Below are 21,844 nucleotides of genomic sequence, written 5' to 3'. Positions count from 1 at the left end.
CTATGGGCATGAGTGCGGATGAAGATTGGTTCTTTTATTTGTCTTGGACTTTGAAAAATATAAATTTTTTGTTTGTTCCACACCCCCTATACCCTTTACAAGACTAAATAAAGAATTGCACTCATTGTACTGTACAACCTCCTCTTCCCATAGCATTCTCTTCTCCTTTGCTTTCACTGCTGTCCCCCGTATTGCACATAAATAAAGAGTCCATACTTCATTTTTTCATTTTTATTTCACAGATAACATTAATAATGCTAAATTAAAGCTCCATCCCAGAAACAACAGAAAAGAGATCCAGCAACAAAAAGTGTCCACGACTTTCATGATGAATAATGGTGATTCCCACCAGACAGAGCAATGATCGCGAACAAACGCGGTGATTAGGTTTAAAATGCCGAAATTATTACATTCATTGCTGCCACAATACGCAACATGAAGCCAGACAATGATGAGACAATGATGCTAATAATTCAATAATCCTTGGTATATAAATAAATGGTGACTCTATGTAGGGCTCAAGGAGAGAAGACAGAATATTGAAGAAATTCCATATTGTGGTTACAGAAACCAAAGGTTCCAAAAAAATGACAACATAGATTAAACATTAAAGGGATTCTGCCAGCAGGTTTTTGCTCTGTAATCTGATGTAGGAGCAGAGACCCTGATTCCATCGCTGTGCCACTTACTAGGCTGTGTGCTGTTGTTTCAATAAAATCAGCAGGATATTATCAGTAAAGGACTAGATGGCTGGAGGTTTCTAATCCTCCTGCTCTGTTCAACTCCACCCTCAATACACAGAGCTGCCAATCAGTGGTGTGGGTGGAGTTATACCTAGCTCAACATTATGGATCTGCAACAGATAAAACAGGGATTGTATCAAACATTTAACAAGCATCCCTATAAGTGATACATTGCTGGAATCAGAGTCTCATCCCCTATATCATGGTGCTCTCAGATTACATAACAAAAACCTGATGACAAATTCCCTTTAACATTCTTCACATTTGCCAAAATGACAGATGTACTAAATAGCCTTCGGTTGAATCATTTCCTAGACCTGCCTATAGTAGTGTACTGGTTGGCCTCTGCAATGATTGCTTAGTCTTTATCTCGTCCTGAGCCATCTAGTAGACATTTAATGATCACAACCTCACACAAATCATGTCATAAATCATTTCAGCTAACTTGTTAAATTTAGTTTTCAATACTTATAACAAAACACATTTCAAGTGCAAGGAGTACATAAATATTCACCTTCTATGTCTTTAAACGGTCAACAAAATGTCAGCAAACAGTATAAATTAATAACACAGGCAAATATAAGAAACATTATAAATTATAATTATTATTATATATTATTATTATTATTATTATTATTTATAATATATGTTATCAGAGCAACATGCTTCTTTCTCCACTTATGAGCCACTTCTTCGGGCTCCCCTACCTGCTGTACCCACCATACATTGAAAATTCAGCTCAAATCTGTCTTGGTCAAAGTAAGATGGACCAAAAACACAGTGAGATGTCAGGGCATACCTCCTGTTAAATTCTATATAGACTGTGAGACATAGGCAGACAGGACAAGCACATAAAGATCAAGCAGCTGCTTTAACTTTCCTCATGTGCTGGATTCACAGCTACCCAGCTCAGTACTGCTGTATAATCCTTTCCATGGGGCTGTTTCTTACTGTGCTAGAAAAAAAAAGAACAGGAATCTATCTATGTGTGCTGTGTATGAGACATCATAGCAGCTACTCTCAATCCACCAGCTCAGAGAGAACTGAAAATTAGAGAAAATTGGTAAAACTGGTGAAAAATGCAGGATACAAGCCAGATGTACTGCTTTTCCTCATACACACATTTATGCAACTATTTTAACCTTACTCCTGAGCTGAATTCACAGCTACCCAGCTCAGTACTGCTGTATAATCCTTTCCATGGGGCTGTTTCTTACTGTGCTAGAAAAAAAAAAGAACAGGAATCTATCTATGTCTGCTGTATATATGAGACATCATAGCAGCTACTCTCAATCCACCAGCTCAGAGAGAACTGAAAATTAGAGAAAATTGGTAAAACTGGTGAAAAATACAGGATACAAGCCACAGATACTGATTTTCCTCATACACATATTCATGCAACTATTTTAACCTGAATTTACAGCCACCCAGCTCAGTACTGCTGTACAATGATTTCCATGCTGTTACTTCTGACTGTGCTAGAGAAAAAAAGAGCAGGAATCTATCTAGGAGTACTGTGTATATGAGATATCACAGCAGCTAGTCTCAATCCACCAGCTCAGAGTGAACTGAAAATTAGAGCAAAAGGGTAAAAAAATGCAGGATACAAGTCATATACTGGCCAGACATAGTGTTTTTTTCTCATCAACACCTTCACGCAACTATTTGAACCTTAATCCTGTGCTGAATTCACAGCCACCCAGCTTAGTACTGCTATAAAATGATTCCCATGCTGCTGTGTATATGAGACAGCATAGCAACTAGTTTCAATCCACCAGCTCAGAGGGAATTGAAATTTACAGAAAAAGGGTAAAACTGGTGAAAAATGCAGGATACAAGTCATATATTGGCCAGACATAGCGTTTTTCCTCATACACAGGATCACACAACAATTTTAACCTTACTCCTGTGCTGAATTCACAGCTCAGTATTCGTTTATAATGATTTACATGTCACTACTTGTGAAAAATGAGCAGGAATCTTTCTATAAGTTTCGTGTATATGAGATATAACAGTATCTAGTCTTAATCCACCAGCTCAGAGGGAACTGAGAATTAGGGAAAAGGGTAAAACTGGTGAAAAAATGTAGTATACAAGTCAAATACTGGCCAGACATACTGTTTTGCTGCATAAACACCTTCACGCAGGAATCTGAGTGCTGTGCATATGAGACATCATAGCAGCTCGTCTCAATCCACCAGCTCAGAGAGAACTGAGAATTAGAGAAAGGGTAAAACTAGTGAAATATGCAGGATATAAAGTCATATAAAGGCCAAACATAGTGTTATTCCTCATGCACATACACATGGCAGTTAATTCTTAATGTGACCTGAAAAAACAGGAACATTTTAAAGAACATACCCATTGTCCTGCACTGAACTTACTGCATAACTCAAGTTATATATAACATATACTGTACTGACTCACCTACTTCTCTTATTAGATTCTTTACAGTTTTAGTGTTAGTTACAGGTTTCTGACATTCAATAGAGTAACATACGATATAAGTACAAGAACATGCAAACAGATACACAGAGCGTCACATTAAAGATGCTGCAGATGTGCTGTATGATGGCAGCGAAGCGGCTACAAAACACTGTTACAATGAACGATACATCGAAGACAGAACAGGGCAGCATTTTGATGACCAGTCTTAGGGTTAGTTGCGGGTTTCTGACATGCAATAGAGTAACATACGATGTAAGAACATGAAAACAAATACCCAGAGCGTCACATTAAAGATGCTGCAGATGTGCTGTATGATGGCAGAGAAGAGGCTACAAAACACTGTTACAATGAACAATACATTGAAGACAGAACAGGGCAGCATTTTGATGACCAGTCTTAGGGTTAGTTGCGGGTTTCTGACATTCAATAGAGTAACATACGATGTAAGTACAAGAACATGCAAACAAATACCCAGAGCGTCACATTAAAGATGCTGCAGATGTGCTGTATGATGGCAGCGAAGAGGCTACAAAACACTGTTACAATGAACAATACATTGAAGACAGAAAAGGGCAGCATTTTGATGACCAGTCTTAGGGTTAGTTACGGGTTTCTGACATTCAATAGAGTAACATACGATGTAAGTACAAGAACATGCAAACAAATACCCAGAGCGTCACATTAAAGATGCTGCAGATGTGCTGTGTGATGGCAGCGAAGAGGCTACAAAACACTGTTACAATGAACAATACATCGAAGACAGAACAGGGCAGCATTTTTATGACCAGTCTTAGGGTTAGTTGTGGGTTTCTGACATTCAATAGAGTAACATACGATGTAAGTACAAGAACATGCAAACAAATACCCAGAGCGTCACATTAAAGATGCTGCAGATGTGCTGTATGATGGCAGCGAAGAGGCTACAAAACACTGTTACAATGAACAATACATTGAAGACAGAAAAGGGCAGCATTTTGATGACCAGTCTTAGGGTTAGTTACGGGTTTCTGACATTCAATAGAGTAACATACGATGTAAGTACAAGAACATGCAAACAAATACCCAGAGCGTCACATTAAAGATGCTGCAGATGTGCTGTGTGATGGCAGCGAAGAGGCTACAAAACACTGTTACAATGAACAATACATCGAAGACAGAACAGGGCAGCATTTTTATGACCAGTCTTAGGGTTAGTTGTGGGTTTCTGACATTCAATAGAGTAATATACGATGTAAGTACAAGAACACGCAAACAAATACCCAGAGCGTCACATTAAAGATGCTGCAGATGTGCTGTATGATGGCAGCGAAGAGGCTACAAAACACTGTTACAATGAACGATACATCGAAGACAGAACAGGGCAGCATTTTGATGACCAGTCATAAGATTCTCAGTGAAAAATACACAAAATACAATGGCAAGTAAGTGACACATATATGGCACAATGTGACGAAAAACGATGGAGACAACTTTCCTTCTTTTTCTGGTGGTTTTGAAGTTTTAAATCTGCAAGTGACTCATCCAAACCCTAGATTGCAACATAAGGAAAGAAAAATGAGTAACAGATATTTTTTAAAAATTTACAAAACATGATTATGGAACATGGCATGAAAAACTGTCAATAATAAAGTGAGGGCATGTGATAATATAAAAGAATGTGTAGCTGCAGATTCATGTGAGATTATCCGCATTATCAAGTTGACTCGATCCGAGTGTCCAACTGCCCTTTACCAGTACCGAGCACCCGAGCATGATAGTGCTCACTCATCACTAGTTACGAGTACCAAGCACCCGAGCATGGTAGTGCCCACTCATCACTAGTTACGAGTACCAAGCACCTGAGCATGGTAGTGCCCGCTCATCACTAGTTACCAGTGCTGAGCACCCGAGCATGGTAGTGCTCACTCATCACTAGTTACATGTACTGAGCACCCGAGCATGGTAGTGCTCGCTCATCACTAGTTACATGTACTGAGCACCCGAGCATGATGGTGCTCACTCATCACTAGTTACGAGTACCGAGCACCCGAGCATGGTAGTGCCCGCTCATCACTAGTTACGAGTACTGAGCACCCGAGCATGGTAGTGCCTGCTCATCACTAGTTACATGTACTGAGCACCCGAGCATGGTAGTGCCTGCTCATCACTAGTTACGAGTACTGAGCACCCGAGCATGGTAGTGCCCGCTCATCACTAGTTACGAGTACAGAGCACCCAAGCATGGTAGTGCTCGTTCATCACAAGTTACGAGTACAGAGTACCTGAGCATGGTAGTGCCCGCTCATCACTAGTTACCAGTACTGAGCACCTGAGCATGGTAGTGCCCGCTCATCACTTGTTACCAGTACTAAGCACCCGAGCATGGTAGTGCTCGCTCATCACTAGTTACCAGTACTGAGCACCTGAGCACGGTAGTGCCCGCTCATCACTAGTTACGAGTACTGAGCACCTGAGCATGGTAGTGCCCACTCATCACTAGTTACGAGTACTGAGCACCCGAGCATGGTAGTGCCCACTCATCACTAGTTACGAATACTGAGCACCTGAGCATGGTAGTGCCCGCTCATCACTAGTTGTGAGTACTAAGCACCTGAGCATAGTAGTGCCCGCTCATCACTAGTTATGAGTACTGAGCACCCGAGCATGGTAGTGCCCGCTCATCACTAGTTACGAGTACCGAGCACTCGAGCATGGTAGTGCCCGCTCATCACTAGTTATGAGTACAGAGCACCCAAGCATGGTAGTGCTCGTTCATCACTAGTTACGAGTACAGTGCACCTGAGCATGGTAGTGCTCACTCATCACTAGTTACAAGTACAGAGCACCCAAGCATGGTAGTGCCCATTCATCACTAGTTACGAGTACTGAGCACCCGAGCATGGTAGTGCTCACTCATCACTAGTTACCAGTACTGAGCACCCGAGCATGGTAGTGCCCGCTCATCACTAGTTACCAGTACTGAGCACCCGAGCATGGTAGTGCCCGCTCATCACTAGTTACCAGTACTGAGCACCTGAGCATTGTAGTGCTCACTCATCACTAGTTACCAGTACTGAGCACCCGAGCATGGTAGTGCCCGCTCATCACTAGTTACCAGTACTGAGCACCTGAGCATTGTAGTGCTCACTCATCACTAGTTACCAGTACTGAGCACCCGAGCATGGTAGTGCCCGCTCATCACTAGTTACCAGTACTCAGCACCTGAGCATGGTAGTGCTCACTCATCACTAGTTACCAGTACTGAGCACCCGAGCATGGTAGTGCCCGCTCATCACTAGTTACCAGTACTGAGCACCTGAGCATGGTAGTGCCCGCTCATCACTAGTTACCAGTACTAAGCACCCGAGCATGGTAGTGCTCGCTCATCACTAGTTACCAGTACTGAGCACCTGAGCATGGTAGTGCTCGCTCATCACTAGTTACCAGTACTGAGCACCTGAGCACGGTAGTGCCCGCTCATCACTAGTTACGAGTACTGAGCACCTGAGCATGGTAGTGCCCACTCATCACTAGTTACGAATACTGAGCACCTGAGCATGGTAGTGCCCGCTCATCACTAGTTGTGAGTACTAAGCACCTGAGCATAGTAGTGCCCGCTCATCACTAGTTACAAGTACTGAGCACCCAAGCATGGTAGTGCCCGCTCATCACTAGTTACGAGTACAGAGCACCCGAGCATGGTAGTGCCCGCTCATCACTAGTTATGAGTACTGAGCACCTCAGCATGGTAGTGCCCGCTCATCACTAGTTGTGAGTACTAAGCACCTGAGCATGGTAGTGCCCGCTCATCACCAATAGCATCCCAATTTCTGATGAGCGACCTCTTGTTTCAGTGGTTTCCATTTTTCCACGATTTGTTTGCATAGAATGTGGCAGTGATGAAGATTTCTCAAAGCTGAATTTGACTGTAAAGGTAAGAAAGTTTTGGGACCACAGTCAATAAGATACTTACTCTATTTTATTCCACTGTTGAAAAGACCAAGAGTCTATTGGGGAACTGTATAAATAGAGAAAAAGAAAATTAAATAAGCTGTCCATACATATGTGGCTCTGTACCTCTAATTCTAGGGGAAAATAATGTCTATGATATATCTTTTAGTTGATCTTATCACATTTAGATATTTATTAATTATTTTTAGTAGTATAACCAAAGAAAATCCAATACAGTGATTGCACCCTTGTTATAATTTCAGAAACCCATCCGCAGGATCAATTTGTTTTAAGAAAACAAACTGTGCTTTACTCACCCTCCCCTGATCCAGAACTGAATCTTTGCCTTTGTTCTCGATGTTTATTGTTGTACGCAGCCAATCAGTGAGTTCAGCAGTTTTGTCCATGTAGATGGTTTGAGCCTCTCAGAGCCGCTGAGCTCAATTATTGGCTGCAGCACTGTTGACATGATGTCAACGATGAGAAAGCAGTACAGATGCCAAGAGCAGTAGCTGGACCCGGTTAGGGTGAGTAGAGAACAGACTGGGGTTTTCTGAAGCTGGAAATCCCTTTAAAGCTTCTGAATACTTTTGGGGAAAAATGTATTTTGTAATTAGGCTTTTTTTTTAAAAAAGAAAAAAAAAATCAGCCATCTGCATTTTGCAGCTTTCATGAATTCCAATACATAGCGAGCTGCAGACTGCCTTTCACAAGTAAATCTATCGGACAGCCCACTCATTCTCCATCTTCTATCCTGAATGATATCCTAAGCTAATTTATGATCATTTGATTGATCTCTTTGAGTACTTTATTCTATCGAATTGTACATATAGTTACAGTTTGATGGTTTTTACTTTTCTAACATGTGATAGGACATGAGGTATCTAGCAGATAGGTATTGGTACTGGTCCTGAGAGCCACACCAATTGCTCAAAAAATTGTCCCATTTGAGCTGCTCAGGAAACAGAGGAGACTGCACACAGAGTGTATGCAGGTTCATAGAAAGTTTGAGCCGATACACTGCCAGATCAGACCTCTTCAGTTTGCTGAGTAGTGCACATGCAACTTGTTTGCAATCGGTGGAGATCTCAGGACTTGTATCCTCACTTTTCTGCAGAACATTTTATGCCTTTCCACATGTTAAAACAACAGGAAGGTGTAGGTAGTGGAGTTGGTGCAATTCGATTTGCATGTCCCATTTCATCGGCTACAACACTGGTCCGTAGCTACCGCATGGGAGCAAGTGTGCCGCCTCTCACCTCATGGCATCCGCAGCCCTCCTTTTGATTAATAAACCCAAAATTAGAAGAGTTGACCATAAATCACAAATATTCAAGATTCAACTGGGATAAACCAACAGCTATTTAAACCAAATTATCCCAATAAAGATAATAAGTTACCATCAATAAAAAACGTTGTATTAACTTATTAACCTCCTTTTGATTAGTCTGCATGGCACATCGCAAAATAAAAGCTAACTACACTGCAACAATGATTGGCTAATGAATAGAATAGTCACGGATGTCAACAGGGCCACAGTGGAAAAAGAGTCATGATCCAGGACTGGTATTCCAGTGTTTCCCAGACCCGTCCTGGTCATGTCAGGGGTTAACTCCCATCAACCTTGTTCCGGTTTCAGGAGACACTATATCTGGGCGCTGCACCAGCATTCCAGTGCTGGTTATAGTTTTCCTCTGCAGTCTGTGACTGGCTCTGGTGAGATTTCCTGTTTGATCTGACTCCTTGTTACCATGCCCTGACCTGTACCCTCCCCCATTCGTCAGTCTGTCCCAATCCCGGACTTCCTGCTCCTGTCTGTTGTTTACTCATTTTGCTTTCATCCTCCTTCCCATGTTTGTGTCTCCTCACCCTCCGGTCTTGTCTTCTGTTCCCTGTGCCCTTTGTGTTTCCCTCTGCATACCTGATCTTCCGTCATCCGACTTCAATTCTGTTTTCTGACCTAATCTTGATCCTCCCTTTGCAGTAACTTTACTTTCCTGGCTTGACCCTGACTGCTTGACTACTCTATTGCCCCCTGGTGGTTCGCCTGTGAACTGCTTGCTGAAGTTACTCTGCTGTACTTCAGCCTTCTTTCTGTTACAGTGTTACTTTGACTCTCCTTCACTAATCTGCTGCCACCTAGTGGGGAATTCGCTGTACTACGTCTTACCAGCCCTTTGTACAGCATGACAATAAGACTTGCTAAATACATTTGTACCAGCTCTAGTAGGTACCAATTTAAACTAGACAACAGAGTTAAAAGTGGCACAAATCTGATAACGGCAAGTTTGATACCATTTTCTGTCTGTAAGATAACCATAGATATTTCAAATGTATTAACATTTATATATTTGGTTAATTTCACCCTTATGATCCTAACCTTTCTAACAAATCAAATTTTCACCTTTAGGCTCCAAACAAGCTTTTCCCATCAGATTAATATCCACAAAATCCCTCGATTTCAATAGGGCCTCTTGACTCTTCCGCGAGAAATAATGTTTGGAGAAATAACACTCAGACATTTTGAATTTCAAAACCTGATCCTTCGACTCACAGCTCAACATCAAAGTCATAGTGTAAAGGGCATACACAAATCATAAAAAATCCTAAAAGCCTAGTATCATAACAAAAAATCATAAAAGCAAAAAAATCATAAAAAAACAACATCAAGTGCTAAATCCAGAGTTTGGCCATACAGTGTGTACAACTCCATTTATCAACTTTTTACTCTTTTCCTGTTGTTAATCACAGTCATTTTTTATTTAATGAGCAGATTAATTAGCCTAAATGTTTTGTAAGGTTGACCTGGTCGGTGTTGTCGGATTTATCTCTTGTGCTGAATTTCCAAAACAAAATCATAAAAGATTACCTCTAACTTCTAATTTGCAGTCCACCTCGGCTACTCCCAAATCATTGATGGCTTTGCAGGTGTAGGTTCCACCATCAAAAGGACTTGGCTTGCGGATGTTCAATGTAAGGACTCCTTGGTTATGTTTCATGAGGAACTTGGGATCATCTTTAATCTCCATTTTATTTTTCATCCAGATAACTCTGGGCTAAATTAGATACAAAGAATTACTTTTGAAGATCTTAAAAAATAGGTTCTACAATGGCCAATAAGCCTCTCGTAAAGCCTTCAAAACTCTTAAAAAAATAGGTTCTACAATGGCCAATAAGCCTCTCGTAAAGCCTTCGAAGGTCTTAAAAAAATAGGTTTTACAATGCCAATAAGCCTCTCATAAAGCCTTAATTTCTAATTTATGCAGAAATAGTTTAGTGTTTGGTTTAGTTTAGTGTGTTTAGGATTTTCACAAGAGACAAATGCGCAATCGTACCTTTGGATGACCTCTTACGGCACAATTCAAGGCTGTGCTGTATCCAGCTACTACAACCCGGTCGATGAGAGGAGTAAGGAACTTAGGAGCCTCGTTGATATCCATTTCTTTGTAATCACGAGGTTTGTGGATCAAGCCTGTGAAGTACAGACATACAGTTAGATTTTAGAATTTAGTTCCTGGAATACATGTGATAAACCATTGGATTTTACAAAGCTGGTGGCCTCTAGTCCTTCTATATGTTGAGCTAAGAGGAAAGGTGAAGAACTACATATCTGTAGGGTACGTCTTATACATTTGAATAGGCACATTGATAGATATGACTAATTTTATCCTAATTTCACACCCACCAGTTTTCTCGATGATGGCTGTGTTCTTGGAAACACCTGGATTCTCACTCAAGCCAACAATGTTCTCGCTAAAAATCCTAAAATAATATTCATTTCCCATGATCAGATCGGAGACTGTGCAACGTGGTTGACGATTGTGCTCATATACAAGGAACCATTCCTGGAAGGGAGGATAAGAAAAATTCTTAAACATAAAAGTAATATAAGTACTTGATATAGGAACACGTTAATCAAGGATGGTGTAGGCAGGTATGCTCAGAAAGCAACTTTCAAACAATGTGATATATAAAACCATGGCCAATAGTGTTGGCATCATTAATATTGTTCCAGAGAATTAAGTATTTCTTCCAGAAAATAATTGCTACTACACATTTTGTTATACATGTTTATTTCCTTTGTGTGTATTGGAACAACATGAAAAATAGAGGGAAAAAAAGGCATATTGAATATAGGCTATAATTTCCCACAAATCCCTGAAAATGGGCTGAACAAAATTGTTGGTACCTTTTCAAAATTGTGGGTTAAACAACATTTTTACAACCATATGTGCTGTTCAAACTCACATGTGGCAAGTAACAGGTGTGTGCAATATGAAAATCACACCTGAAACCAGATAAAAAGGAGAGAAGTTGACTCAATCTTTGCATTGTGGGTCTATGTGTCCCACACAAAGCATGGAGAACAAAAAGAGAAAAGACTTGAGAAATTTGAGAACAAAAATTGTTGAAAAATATCAACTAAAGCGGGCTTTACACGCTGCGACATCGCTAATGCGAACTCGTTGGGGTCACGGAATTCGTGACGCACATCCGGCCGCATTAGCGATGCCGTTGCGTGTAACACCGATAAGCGATTTTGCATCGTTGCAAAAACGTGCAAAATCGCTAATCGGCGACACGGGGGTCCATTCTCAAATCTCGTTACTGCAGCAGTAACGAGGTTGTTCCTCGTTCCTGCGGCAGCACACATCGCTGCGTGTGACGCCGCAGGAACGAGGAAACTCCCCTTACCTGCCTCCCGGCCGCTATGAGGAAGGAAGGAGGTGGGCGGGATGTTACGTCCCGCTCATCTCCGCCCCTCCGCTGCTATTGGGCGGCGGTTCAGTGACGTCGCTGTGACGCCGCACGGACCGCCCCCTTAGAAAGGAGGCGGTTTGCTCGTCACAGCGACGTCGCCGGACAGGTATGTATGTGTGACTGGTCTGGGCGATGTTGTGCGGCACGGGCAGCGATTTGCCCGTGTCGCGCAACAGATGGGGGCGGCTACCCACACTAGTGATATCGGGACCGATATCGCAGTGTGTAAAGTAGCCTAAACTCAAGGTTACAAGTCCATCTCCAGAGATCTTGATGTTACTTTGTCTACAATGCGCAACATAATAAAATGTTTACAACCCATGGCACTTTAGCTAATCTCCTTAGACTTGAATGGCAAAGACAATTTGATGAAAAGTTGTCATGCAGGATAAAATCCTTCTGAGAAAGCAGCTTTTGGAGAGATAAGACCAAGTTAGAGCTTTTAAGTAAAAACGCATCATTCTACAGTTTGCCGAAAAACAAAATGAACCAAACAAATAAAAGATCACACTACCTACAGTCAAATATGGTGGAAGTTCAAAAGGTGTGTTGGGGCTGTTTTGTTGTTTCTGTCACTGGGTGCCTTGACTGTTTGTAAGACATCATAAAATCTGAATATTACCACCAAAAAATTTTGGGTGGCAATGTAGTGCCCAGTGTCAGAAACGTGGTTTGCATCCTAGGCCATTGGTTTTCTAGCAGGACAATGACCCCAAAGAAGCCCCTAGAGATGATGAAAACAAAGCACTGGAGAGTTCTGAGGTGGCAGCAATGAGTCCAGATCTAAATCCAATTGACACCTGTGGAGAGATCTTAAAAATTGCTGTTTGGAGAAGAGAAGACGCCTCCAAATATGAGAGACCTGGAGACGTTTCTAAACAAGAGTCCAAAATTCCAGGTGAGAGGAGTAAGAAGCTTGTGGATGGTTATTGGAAGCGATTGATTGCAGTTATTTATTCCAAACGGTAAACAGTGTGCAATCAAATATTAAGGTGAAGGTGCCCACAATTTTGACTGGCTCACGTTTTGTATGAAATTTTGTACAATTTTCCTTTTTTCTCATTTTTTATGTTGTTCCCATAAACACAAAGGAAATAAACATGTCTAAAACAAAACATGGGTAATAATTTTCTGGGCGTAATACTTTATTTTCTGGAGCAATGTCAAGAGTGCGAACACTTTCGGTCTTGACTGTATGTACACTACTCACGAAAGGTTAGGGATAAATGCATCTCAGATGAAATTTTAGGATGACTCTGACCTTTTCAGGGCAATTTAATGTGACCTTCTCTAGACTTTTGAATACACATGTCCAACTGTTGAATGTTTCAGTACTTTTTGCACAATTTGCTGATCTCTAACAAGGAGCTTAAAGGCAAAATTCACAACAGGTTTTTGATCCATGAATCACCCGGTATATTTCAGGATTCAATTAAAATTGATATTAAACCGTCCTCTTCCTCATGATGTTCACATTTTGACATCATGATACCAAGACAACACCTAACAATTGATCAGCAGGACCGCGCCATTGTGAGGCTTCAAGACGGATGTTCTCAAATGGAAGTGGCTACTGAGCTTAGAGAGTCACAGAGTGTCCACAGCAGGTTGCAACAGAGATGCAGAGAGACTGGAAGAGTCACAGAAAGGCAGAGAAGTAGACGTCCTTTGTACACATCCCACACTGACGACCGCTTTATTGTGAACAATGCCCATTGGAACTGGATGAGGAATGCCACACAACTTGAGGCAAATTTAAGGGAGGTGAGAGCCATTCAAGTGTCACGCCAGACCACTCAAAACTTTTTACATCAGTGTGGTGTGAGTGACAAGTGACCTGCAAGGTACCTGACCACACCTCCAGGCACAGGTGCCATCTACTCTAGACGAAGAATCAGTGTGCCTCAGTGCTTTTCACTGATGAAAGTCAATTCATGTTGAGCAGAAATGATGGCCACCAATGATGTTGAAAATGTTTAGGAGAGCGCTGGGCATCAACCACTGCTGTCACCAGACGAGCATTTGATGATGGTGGTGTTAGTGTGAGCAGATGTGTCTAGTCAATACAGAAGTGCCCTTTGTGAATGGTACAATGACAGCCCCTACTACTGGAATAACATCATTAATCCAATCATTGTGCTTATCCATTAACTACAAAGGCCTAATGTCATCTTCATGGACGACAATGCTCCAGCTCATTAAGGTTGCATCATTAGGGAACAGCTGCTGGAGACTGGGTTATATCATATGGAGTGGCCTGGATTTGCCACAGACCTGAATCTAATAGAAAACCTATGGGATCAGCTGAGTCACCATGTTAAGGCCGTAACTCTGTACCCCAGAGCCTCAATGAACTGAGGGCCACCCTTCAAGAAGAGTGGGATGTCATGCCTCCACAGACAACACTGAACAACAGGAGACATCATTGTCAAGCTGCAATTGATGTTCAAGGCCACATGATAAGTTATTGAGGCATTGACATTTGAAGTGGGTGTACCACCACTCGTGTTGGGTTTTGTTTCAGTAAAGTTTTCGAGATGAGGAAATCTCCATTGCTGCTTTTACTTAAATGCCCTACTTTAATGATAAAATATCACTATAGTGTAAACTTGTTATGTTTTTCATAAATTTCACCAGAAATCCAAACATGAATAACGTTTTGGGAGTAGTGCATAGGTAACCACATAGGTAACCATCTTACCATCGTCTTCTTGTCAGCTTTTTGAATAGAGTAGCCTGTAATGTCTGAGTTTCCATTGTCCTTGGGTGGTTGCCATTCTACCAGAGCATTAAAGCCCCAAACCTCTTTGACGAACACAGTTTGTGGAGGACCAGGTTTATCTATGTGGGGAATAGAAGAAAAAAAGTAGTATTAGCAATATGTCTTATGCTGCATGTCTCAAGACTTATCCAGAAAATACTATTGATGGCCTTTCCTTAGATCCTTCATGAATGTGTGATGAGTTAAGGCCACTTTACACGCTGCAACATCGCTAGCGATGTCGCTAGTGATTGCACCCGCCCCCGTCGTGCGTGCATCACAGGCAAATCGCTGCCCGTGGCGAACAAGATCGCTAGTACGCGTCACACGCACATACCTTCCTAACGACGTCACTGTGGCCGGCGAAAAAACTCTTTTTTTAAGGGGGAGGTTCGTGCGGCATCACAGCGACGTCACACAGTGGGCCACCAATAGAAGTGGAGGGGCAGAGAGCAGCCACATTAATGTCACGCCCACCTCGTTGCCAGAGGACGCAGGAACGCTGTTGTTCGTCGTTCCCGGCGTGTCACACGTAGCGATGTGTGCTGCCTCACGAACGACGAACAACCTGCGTCCAAAATGAGCAACAATATTTGGGAAAGGAACGACTTGTGAACAATCAATGATTTTTGCCGTTTTTCGGATCGTTAGTGGTCACTTGTAGGTGTCATACGCAACGACATCGCTATCGAGGCCGGATGTGCGTCACAATTTCCGTGACCCCAACGATATCTCGTTAGCGATGTTGTTTTGTTTAAAGCGGCGTTTAGTGTTTAAGACCATCAGCATTAGCAAAAAGGACTTTGGAAGACCAGGAAGGATCGAATCAATCTGCTACGAATCAACTTAGAGCCAGCCAAACTATGAGATTTTGGGATTGGGGTTATGAGTAGGAGGTCAGAGCGCAAAGTTGATTACACATAGCAATAGAAAAAGGGATAAATCTAATTATGAAGAACTACATTAACCTTGAAACACATTAAAAATGGGATTGGAAGTCTGAGGGTGTAAACAATAATCTAGTGATAGGGAGGTGCTGTAGCTTCGTAGTCACTTAATGTGAATGAATTGATTAATAGTGATATGCTGCAGTCACAGGAACTTAAAGAAGCACTCCCATTAACTTTTTCATTGATTAAATATGTGTGTATTTGCATGTAATATTGTGTGAGTGTGTTACTATACTCATTTACTTGCGCTCTCTCCGGTGTCCAGCACTGGTCTTCTACTCTTCTTGGTGACATCATCGTAAATGAGACCCGCCAGTTAATTCTACATTATGCATGAACCAGGAGTCTCATTTACAATTCTGATTCTCCATAGACTTGCATTGTAAAAGTCATTTCTGAGTCACGTAGAGTGGAGTGTGACCCCTAGACTCTGCATAGTGGGTGATATTACTAACAGGAGGAGGAGAACAGCACTGGACACCAAAGAGAGCGTGGTAGGTGAGTATATTGAAGCCGCGTGCCCACAATCAGGGTTCACAGTGTTTTGGACGCATCATGATTCAGATGCATCCAAAACACTGCAATGTACAGTACAAACATAGTGTATGGGATTTCTAGAAATCTCTTGCCCACTGTGTGTGTACTGCCTGCAGCGTAAACTGACCTACGGTGTGGTTCTCCAAGCCGCATGCGTGTCAATTCTTTACTGTGGAGACGCAAGTGTTCTGTGCAGGGAGAACACAGGGAGAGACCGCAACTGTCCGAACCTGTATCGTGGACACAAGCCGCTGTGGTCTCCTGCGGAGGAGACTCGCGACCCCGCAGGTCAGGACCTGCCGTGTCCAGGATGCAGCGGGTCCTGATCGTGTGCACATACCCTGATACACTCACACTACATTACATGCACATACTCACACACTTAATTTTTTTAAAAAAATAGTGGGTAGTGCATCTTTAGTAACAGCCTTTTCTTATTATTCTTCACATACTGCAAACAGGGAGGCAGTTTCATACCCCGCTGTCCTGAGTTTGCAACTGAATAATATTACAGAAATCAAGGCTTCTCTGTCATTTTGATAATAGCAAACCTCTTGCAGATCCCTATAAAAGGGATACACTTTTCACTCCTAGTTGAGAGCCATACCTTTTTATGGTCAAAACAGTACACCTGTTTCGGCTCCTTCAATAACAGGATAAATTTTGGACGGCTTGTGAAAAGCTATCACTTTTTCGTTTATTATAGAACAAAGCTTTTAATACTCCCAAGCAATTCTTTTTGCACCCGACCTTACGATAATACCACAGCTTCTTCTGTTTGCATCACCAAAAAAGCATACATCTGCCCCCAGAAAGGAATACTTTTTGGACTGTTTTTACAATTTAGGTAGCCTACAAAGTCTGATACTGAAGTGTGTAGTTAAACAGGCAGCTGGTTACCACTGCTTACTATCCGTTTTCCCCTAACCAGATAGGTTGAGATCACTTGGACATTATTTACACTGCATTTGCAGGGGAACCTGTCAGATCCCTTTTGCCCTCCAACCCAGAAGCATTCACATGTGTATACCAAAATTCCCTGCCTAACCAGCCTTGTATAATGCTATTTTCTAAAATCAATGTTTAAAAATAGCAGTTTTAAATTGTGGTGTCCGATGCTAATTAGGGCTTTGACTAGTCGAAGGGGCGTTATTTCCCCAGACTAGTCGGCCCTCTATCCGTGTTATCACAACCCTGTGGGCGTAACAACATGATTTTTATGAGGCGACATCTATGCAGCTCCTAGAAATCCTGCGCATGCGCGCTGCTCATTTCGACAGCGTCAATGCGCCTCAGAAGCCAGGTGTATGTTTTCCGGCTTCAGAGAGGTGCACTGCGCATGATCAGAACAACAGCTTCTGCACATCTGATCATGCAGAGTGTGCCTCTCAGAGGTCGTGACGTGTACACCCGGCTTCTGAGGCACACTAACGATGCTGAAATGAGCCTGGCGCATGCGCACAAATACTCCAGGAACTCCAGCTGCAATAATGCCGGCTCATGTAAATCATCTTATTGTCCACAAGGGCAAGATAACATGGAAAGAGGGCCTACTAGTCAGGGGAACCAATGCCCCTTCAACTAATCAAGGCCATAATTAGCATGGGAACAGTGCACTTTAGGGCCTGTCTGCACATGGCTTTTTTTCTTGCGGGTTGGTCGCGTTTTAAACTGCACTGTCTCAATGACAAAATGCATGCGTTTTGCTTCCCCAGCAAAGTCTTTGAGAAATCAGAATTTCCATGCGCTCGTTGTTTTTTTTTAGGCAGCGTTTTGTTTGACAAATATTTGTCAAAATCGTTGCGTAAAAAAAAGCAGCATGTGACTTCTTTATTGCGTTTTGTGAACATTTTCCACCCATTGACTTCTCAATCTGAAAACACAATGTCCAAAACGTGGTCAAAAGGCAATGAAAATGCGGTCAAAACACAATATATACAACTTTATTTTGTTTAATTGTTAATTAATAATTCAATTATTAATTACATTAATTTATTTAGAATAATTAATCATTCATTTTTTTAAATAAAATCAATAAAAAGATATTTACTCTTAAAACTAATTTTTGGACTATAAGCTAATATGGAACAGCTTCGACTAGTCCGAAAGTAATCTAAACATTTTACGAAAATGTGAATGAATCATGTCTAGATGCAATAATTACATTTTAATTTTACATATTTTTATAAAAGCAAAAGCAAAAAAAAAGTCTCAGAAGATCAGCAACAAAAATTCTCATGTGCTGTCAAGCTGCGGCTTTGATCTGTGTGTGGCCAGCTTCATGTCAAGATAACGGAATCAAATTTCCCCGAAATTCTAGGCTTCATGCCAGGCGGGCCATATGAAGGGGCTTTCCACGCATATCACATTGATAAGCTATCGTTTAAAAAAGGTCATTACTATTTGATTGATTGCTGTCTGACATGAGGCACCAACAATAATCAGCTGTTTCTTAAATAAGTCGGAGCTGAGCTGCAGTACCCAGGAACAGCCACTACATGGTGTACGGAGTTGTGCCGCTCCGCTATTTTCCTTATTTACCAATGCCAGCTTATCTGAAGAGGTGTATCACAGTTGTGACAGGGAAGTATGGCGCACAATGCGACACACAATACATCACAACGTGTACAACAGGGACTCTTTAACAACGAGGGACCCTAGCGCTAGAGAGGGGGAAAATGGGACACCTTCTTTACTCACCTGCAGCTGTACCATACACTCCTAGCCAGTCCCTATACAGGTTTTGCACCTGTCGCCAAACAGGATACCTAAGACCCTGGAAGAACCTGCAATAGCCCTGGCTAGTGAGCTGGCAGGTGAGGGATGCTAGCCCCACCGCTGCACTAATAAAACACCAAGGGAAGGAAAGACAGATAGAGGGAGACACAACAACAGACTGCTTCAGTTGCCCAAACTGGAACATCTGGGAATCTAATGAGAATGCTTGCTGGCAAGGAATACTGATAGATGTTGGACACCCACTGATAAGATATTGATGACCTGTCTAAAGGGTAGGTCATCAACATGATATGTTTGGAAACCCTGCTTTAAAAAATAGAAATAACTACATTTGAGTCAACAACAAGCACATTTAAAGGTGACAACTCTATATTCCGATCCCCTTCCCCATACACATGAACACTAGGTGAGTAAACTGTTATTTGACACTTCTGGTAGGGGCCTATCTCACTGGGGAATAAAAGGATCAGACACTGAAATTCAGCATGCCCGATCCCTTGATTTGTGAGGCCTTACAAATTACATGGCTGATCGCTCCATCTGAAGTCAGGCAACACTGATCTAATTTGCATGGAGACATTAAATTCAGCATTTGATGAAAGAAGGTACAATACAGCACACTTCCATCTGTTGTGATATAAAACTGATTCATACCTGCCACTAGCGCTGTTATAACTTCCTGTTGTTTCAGGAAACAACACATGTACATAGCCAATGAGGCCTTATACTTTATAGGCTGACCGCTTCATCTAAGTTAGCCAACATTGATCTACATTGCATGGAGGCATTAAATTCAGCATTTGATGAAAGAAAGTATGATTCAGAACATTACCATCTGTTGTGATACAAAACTGATTCATACCAGCCTTTAGCGCTGTTTTAGACTCTAACTTCCTGTCGTTTCAGGAAACAATACATGTACATAGCCACAGATTCTGATCCTTTCTTTTGCACTGAAATTCCTAATGAGCATGTGCAAATATCATTGTGATGGGTGGGGCAGCAGGGACAACCCCTATGTTATTGGTAGATCCTGTTTTACTTGTCATTGTAATCCTGCCTCTGATGATAACAAATCTGCTGAAAACTTCCTGAAAGAACAGTATGAATCTAGGAAAGTCCCAATGTTCAGTGTGAAAATAGCAAGATTACTAAAATTACTTCTCTGGCTAATGTAATCTTCTGCCCTGTGCAAAATAACGGAAGATATTTTTGGCGATTTGTGGGTATCAAAACATAAAATTTTAGAATTTTTCAGGTCCAGTAAACTTCCTTAAATTTCATATGAATTAAATTTGTATCAAATCGATTTACTAATTTTTAGGAATATGTATATGAATCTGATCCTACACAGTGCGAATATATTGTGCAAATTGGTGCATCGCATCATTGTACCATTTTATTTATCAAGACTAAAGTCATTCAAGCTACATATGTTGCTTTATTTAGGTGACTGTCTCATCAACAAAACTCATTTTTCATAGAAGCTGGCCCAGTGATGAGCTGATCCTCGTTGGTCCGACATCCGAAACCCTTGATGACCTATTGATATTGCGAGGGAAAGATGCAAGTGACCCTACATTAACTCAACAGTGGCCACTACAGGAGAAATGGAGAATTACATGGTCAATTGTCAACCCTATACAAGAACGCTCTGGGTCCTCCAGATTAACAAAAAAAACTCCATAAATTAATGTTTTTTTTCGATAAAATGATCAAATATTAAAAAATAAAATCTACTGCCAGTATTAATTTTGGGAGGTCAATTATGTACCATGCATAGGAAGACAGAGACGGAAACATCGGTCGTCTCAGACGGATTAGATCATTTTCAAGACTATTTCAAGGCTGATAAATGTTCCTTTTAAAATCGGAATTAGGATGTTTTAAAATAAACCTCGCACATTCTGCAGCTCCCCGGAGCTGGGGGGTGAAGCATCCATAACTGGATATTATCCGCTAGGATTAGTTATATATAGTTCAGATAAGGAAACCCGATCTTTACAGATATTCCTCCCCCGAGCGTGAACTTTAGATGTTGTTCTTGCATCAATCAGCAATATGAAGACAGACATGAACATACTAGTCAGGCCGTCTGCATACATTTAGACCATGGAAGATATTCTGTAGTGCCAGAGATGTTTTGTCACGGGACAAAATAGAAATCAAAAGGTTTTACAAAACACTGTAGATCTCTTTTGGCAATATAAAATAAAATTACCAATATATATATATATATATATATATATATATATATATATATGGTTGAAACCAAAAGTTTACCTCCACTCTCTATAAAGATACATCTGCATGTTTTTCTCAATAACTGACATGAAATCAGAATATACCTTTTCCCGTTTTAGGTCAATTAGGAACCACAATTATTTATATTTGCCAAATGCCAGAATAATGAGAGAGAATGTATTAAGGCATTTTTATTAAAAGTCTTTTATTTAAAGTCAAAAGTTTCCCTCCGTTTCTTTAGTATTTGGTCCCATGGCCCTTATACTGTATGACTTGGGTCAAACATTTTCTCACAATAGTGGGTAGGAATTTGGGCCCTTTTTCCTGACAGAACTGGTGTTTGTAGGTTGCCACTTGCACCGGCCTTTTACGCTTTGCCCATAAATTTTCAATAGGATTGAGGTCAGGGCTTTGTGATGGCCACTCCAAAACATTGACTTCATTTTCCATAAGCCAATTTGTAACCAGTTTGGCAGTATACTTCGGGCCATTGTCCAGTTGGAATACCCATTTCCGTCCAAGCTTTAAGTTCCTGGCTGATGTGTTAAGATGTTGCTTCACTGTTGCCACATAATCTTCTTTCCCCATGATTCCACCTATATTGTGAAGTGCATCAGTCCCTCCTGCAGCAAAACAACCCCACAACATGATGCTGCCACCCCCATGTCTCACAGTTGGGATGGTGTTCTTAGGCTTCAAAGTGTCTCCCTTTTTCCTCCAAACGTAACGAG

At 41.5% G+C, this 21,844-nt stretch overlaps 1 protein-coding gene across 4 annotated transcripts in view; it reads right to left on the bottom strand.

The window, feature by feature from the left end:
* Positions 1-216: 216 nt before the first annotated feature.
* The window catches only part of LOC142257211 (myosin-binding protein C, fast-type-like), a 207,757-nt gene continuing 186,129 nt past the window's right edge, over positions 217-21,844 (bottom strand). For all 4 annotated transcript variants that reach the window (XM_075329353.1, XM_075329356.1, XM_075329354.1 and 1 more), the window contains 6 exons: positions 14,584-14,723; positions 10,807-10,966; positions 10,457-10,593; positions 9,991-10,177; positions 7,144-7,188; positions 217-4,719 (listed from right to left, as the gene is read on the bottom strand). In XM_075329353.1, the coding sequence (XP_075185468.1) occupies positions 7,178-7,188; positions 9,991-10,177; positions 10,457-10,593; positions 10,807-10,966; positions 14,584-14,723 (635 nt within the window). In that variant the 3' untranslated portion in view covers positions 217-4,719; positions 7,144-7,177. The remainder of the gene's footprint in view (positions 4,720-7,143; positions 7,189-9,990; positions 10,178-10,456; positions 10,594-10,806; positions 10,967-14,583; positions 14,724-21,844) is intronic.

The sequence above is a fragment of the Anomaloglossus baeobatrachus genome, chromosome 11 (assembly GCF_048569485.1).
Source record: "Anomaloglossus baeobatrachus isolate aAnoBae1 chromosome 11, aAnoBae1.hap1, whole genome shotgun sequence".
Taxonomy (NCBI): domain Eukaryota; kingdom Metazoa; phylum Chordata; class Amphibia; order Anura; family Aromobatidae; genus Anomaloglossus; species Anomaloglossus baeobatrachus.
Note: the sequence above shows the minus strand (reverse complement) of the source record. Positions and strands in the feature narration are given on the sequence as shown.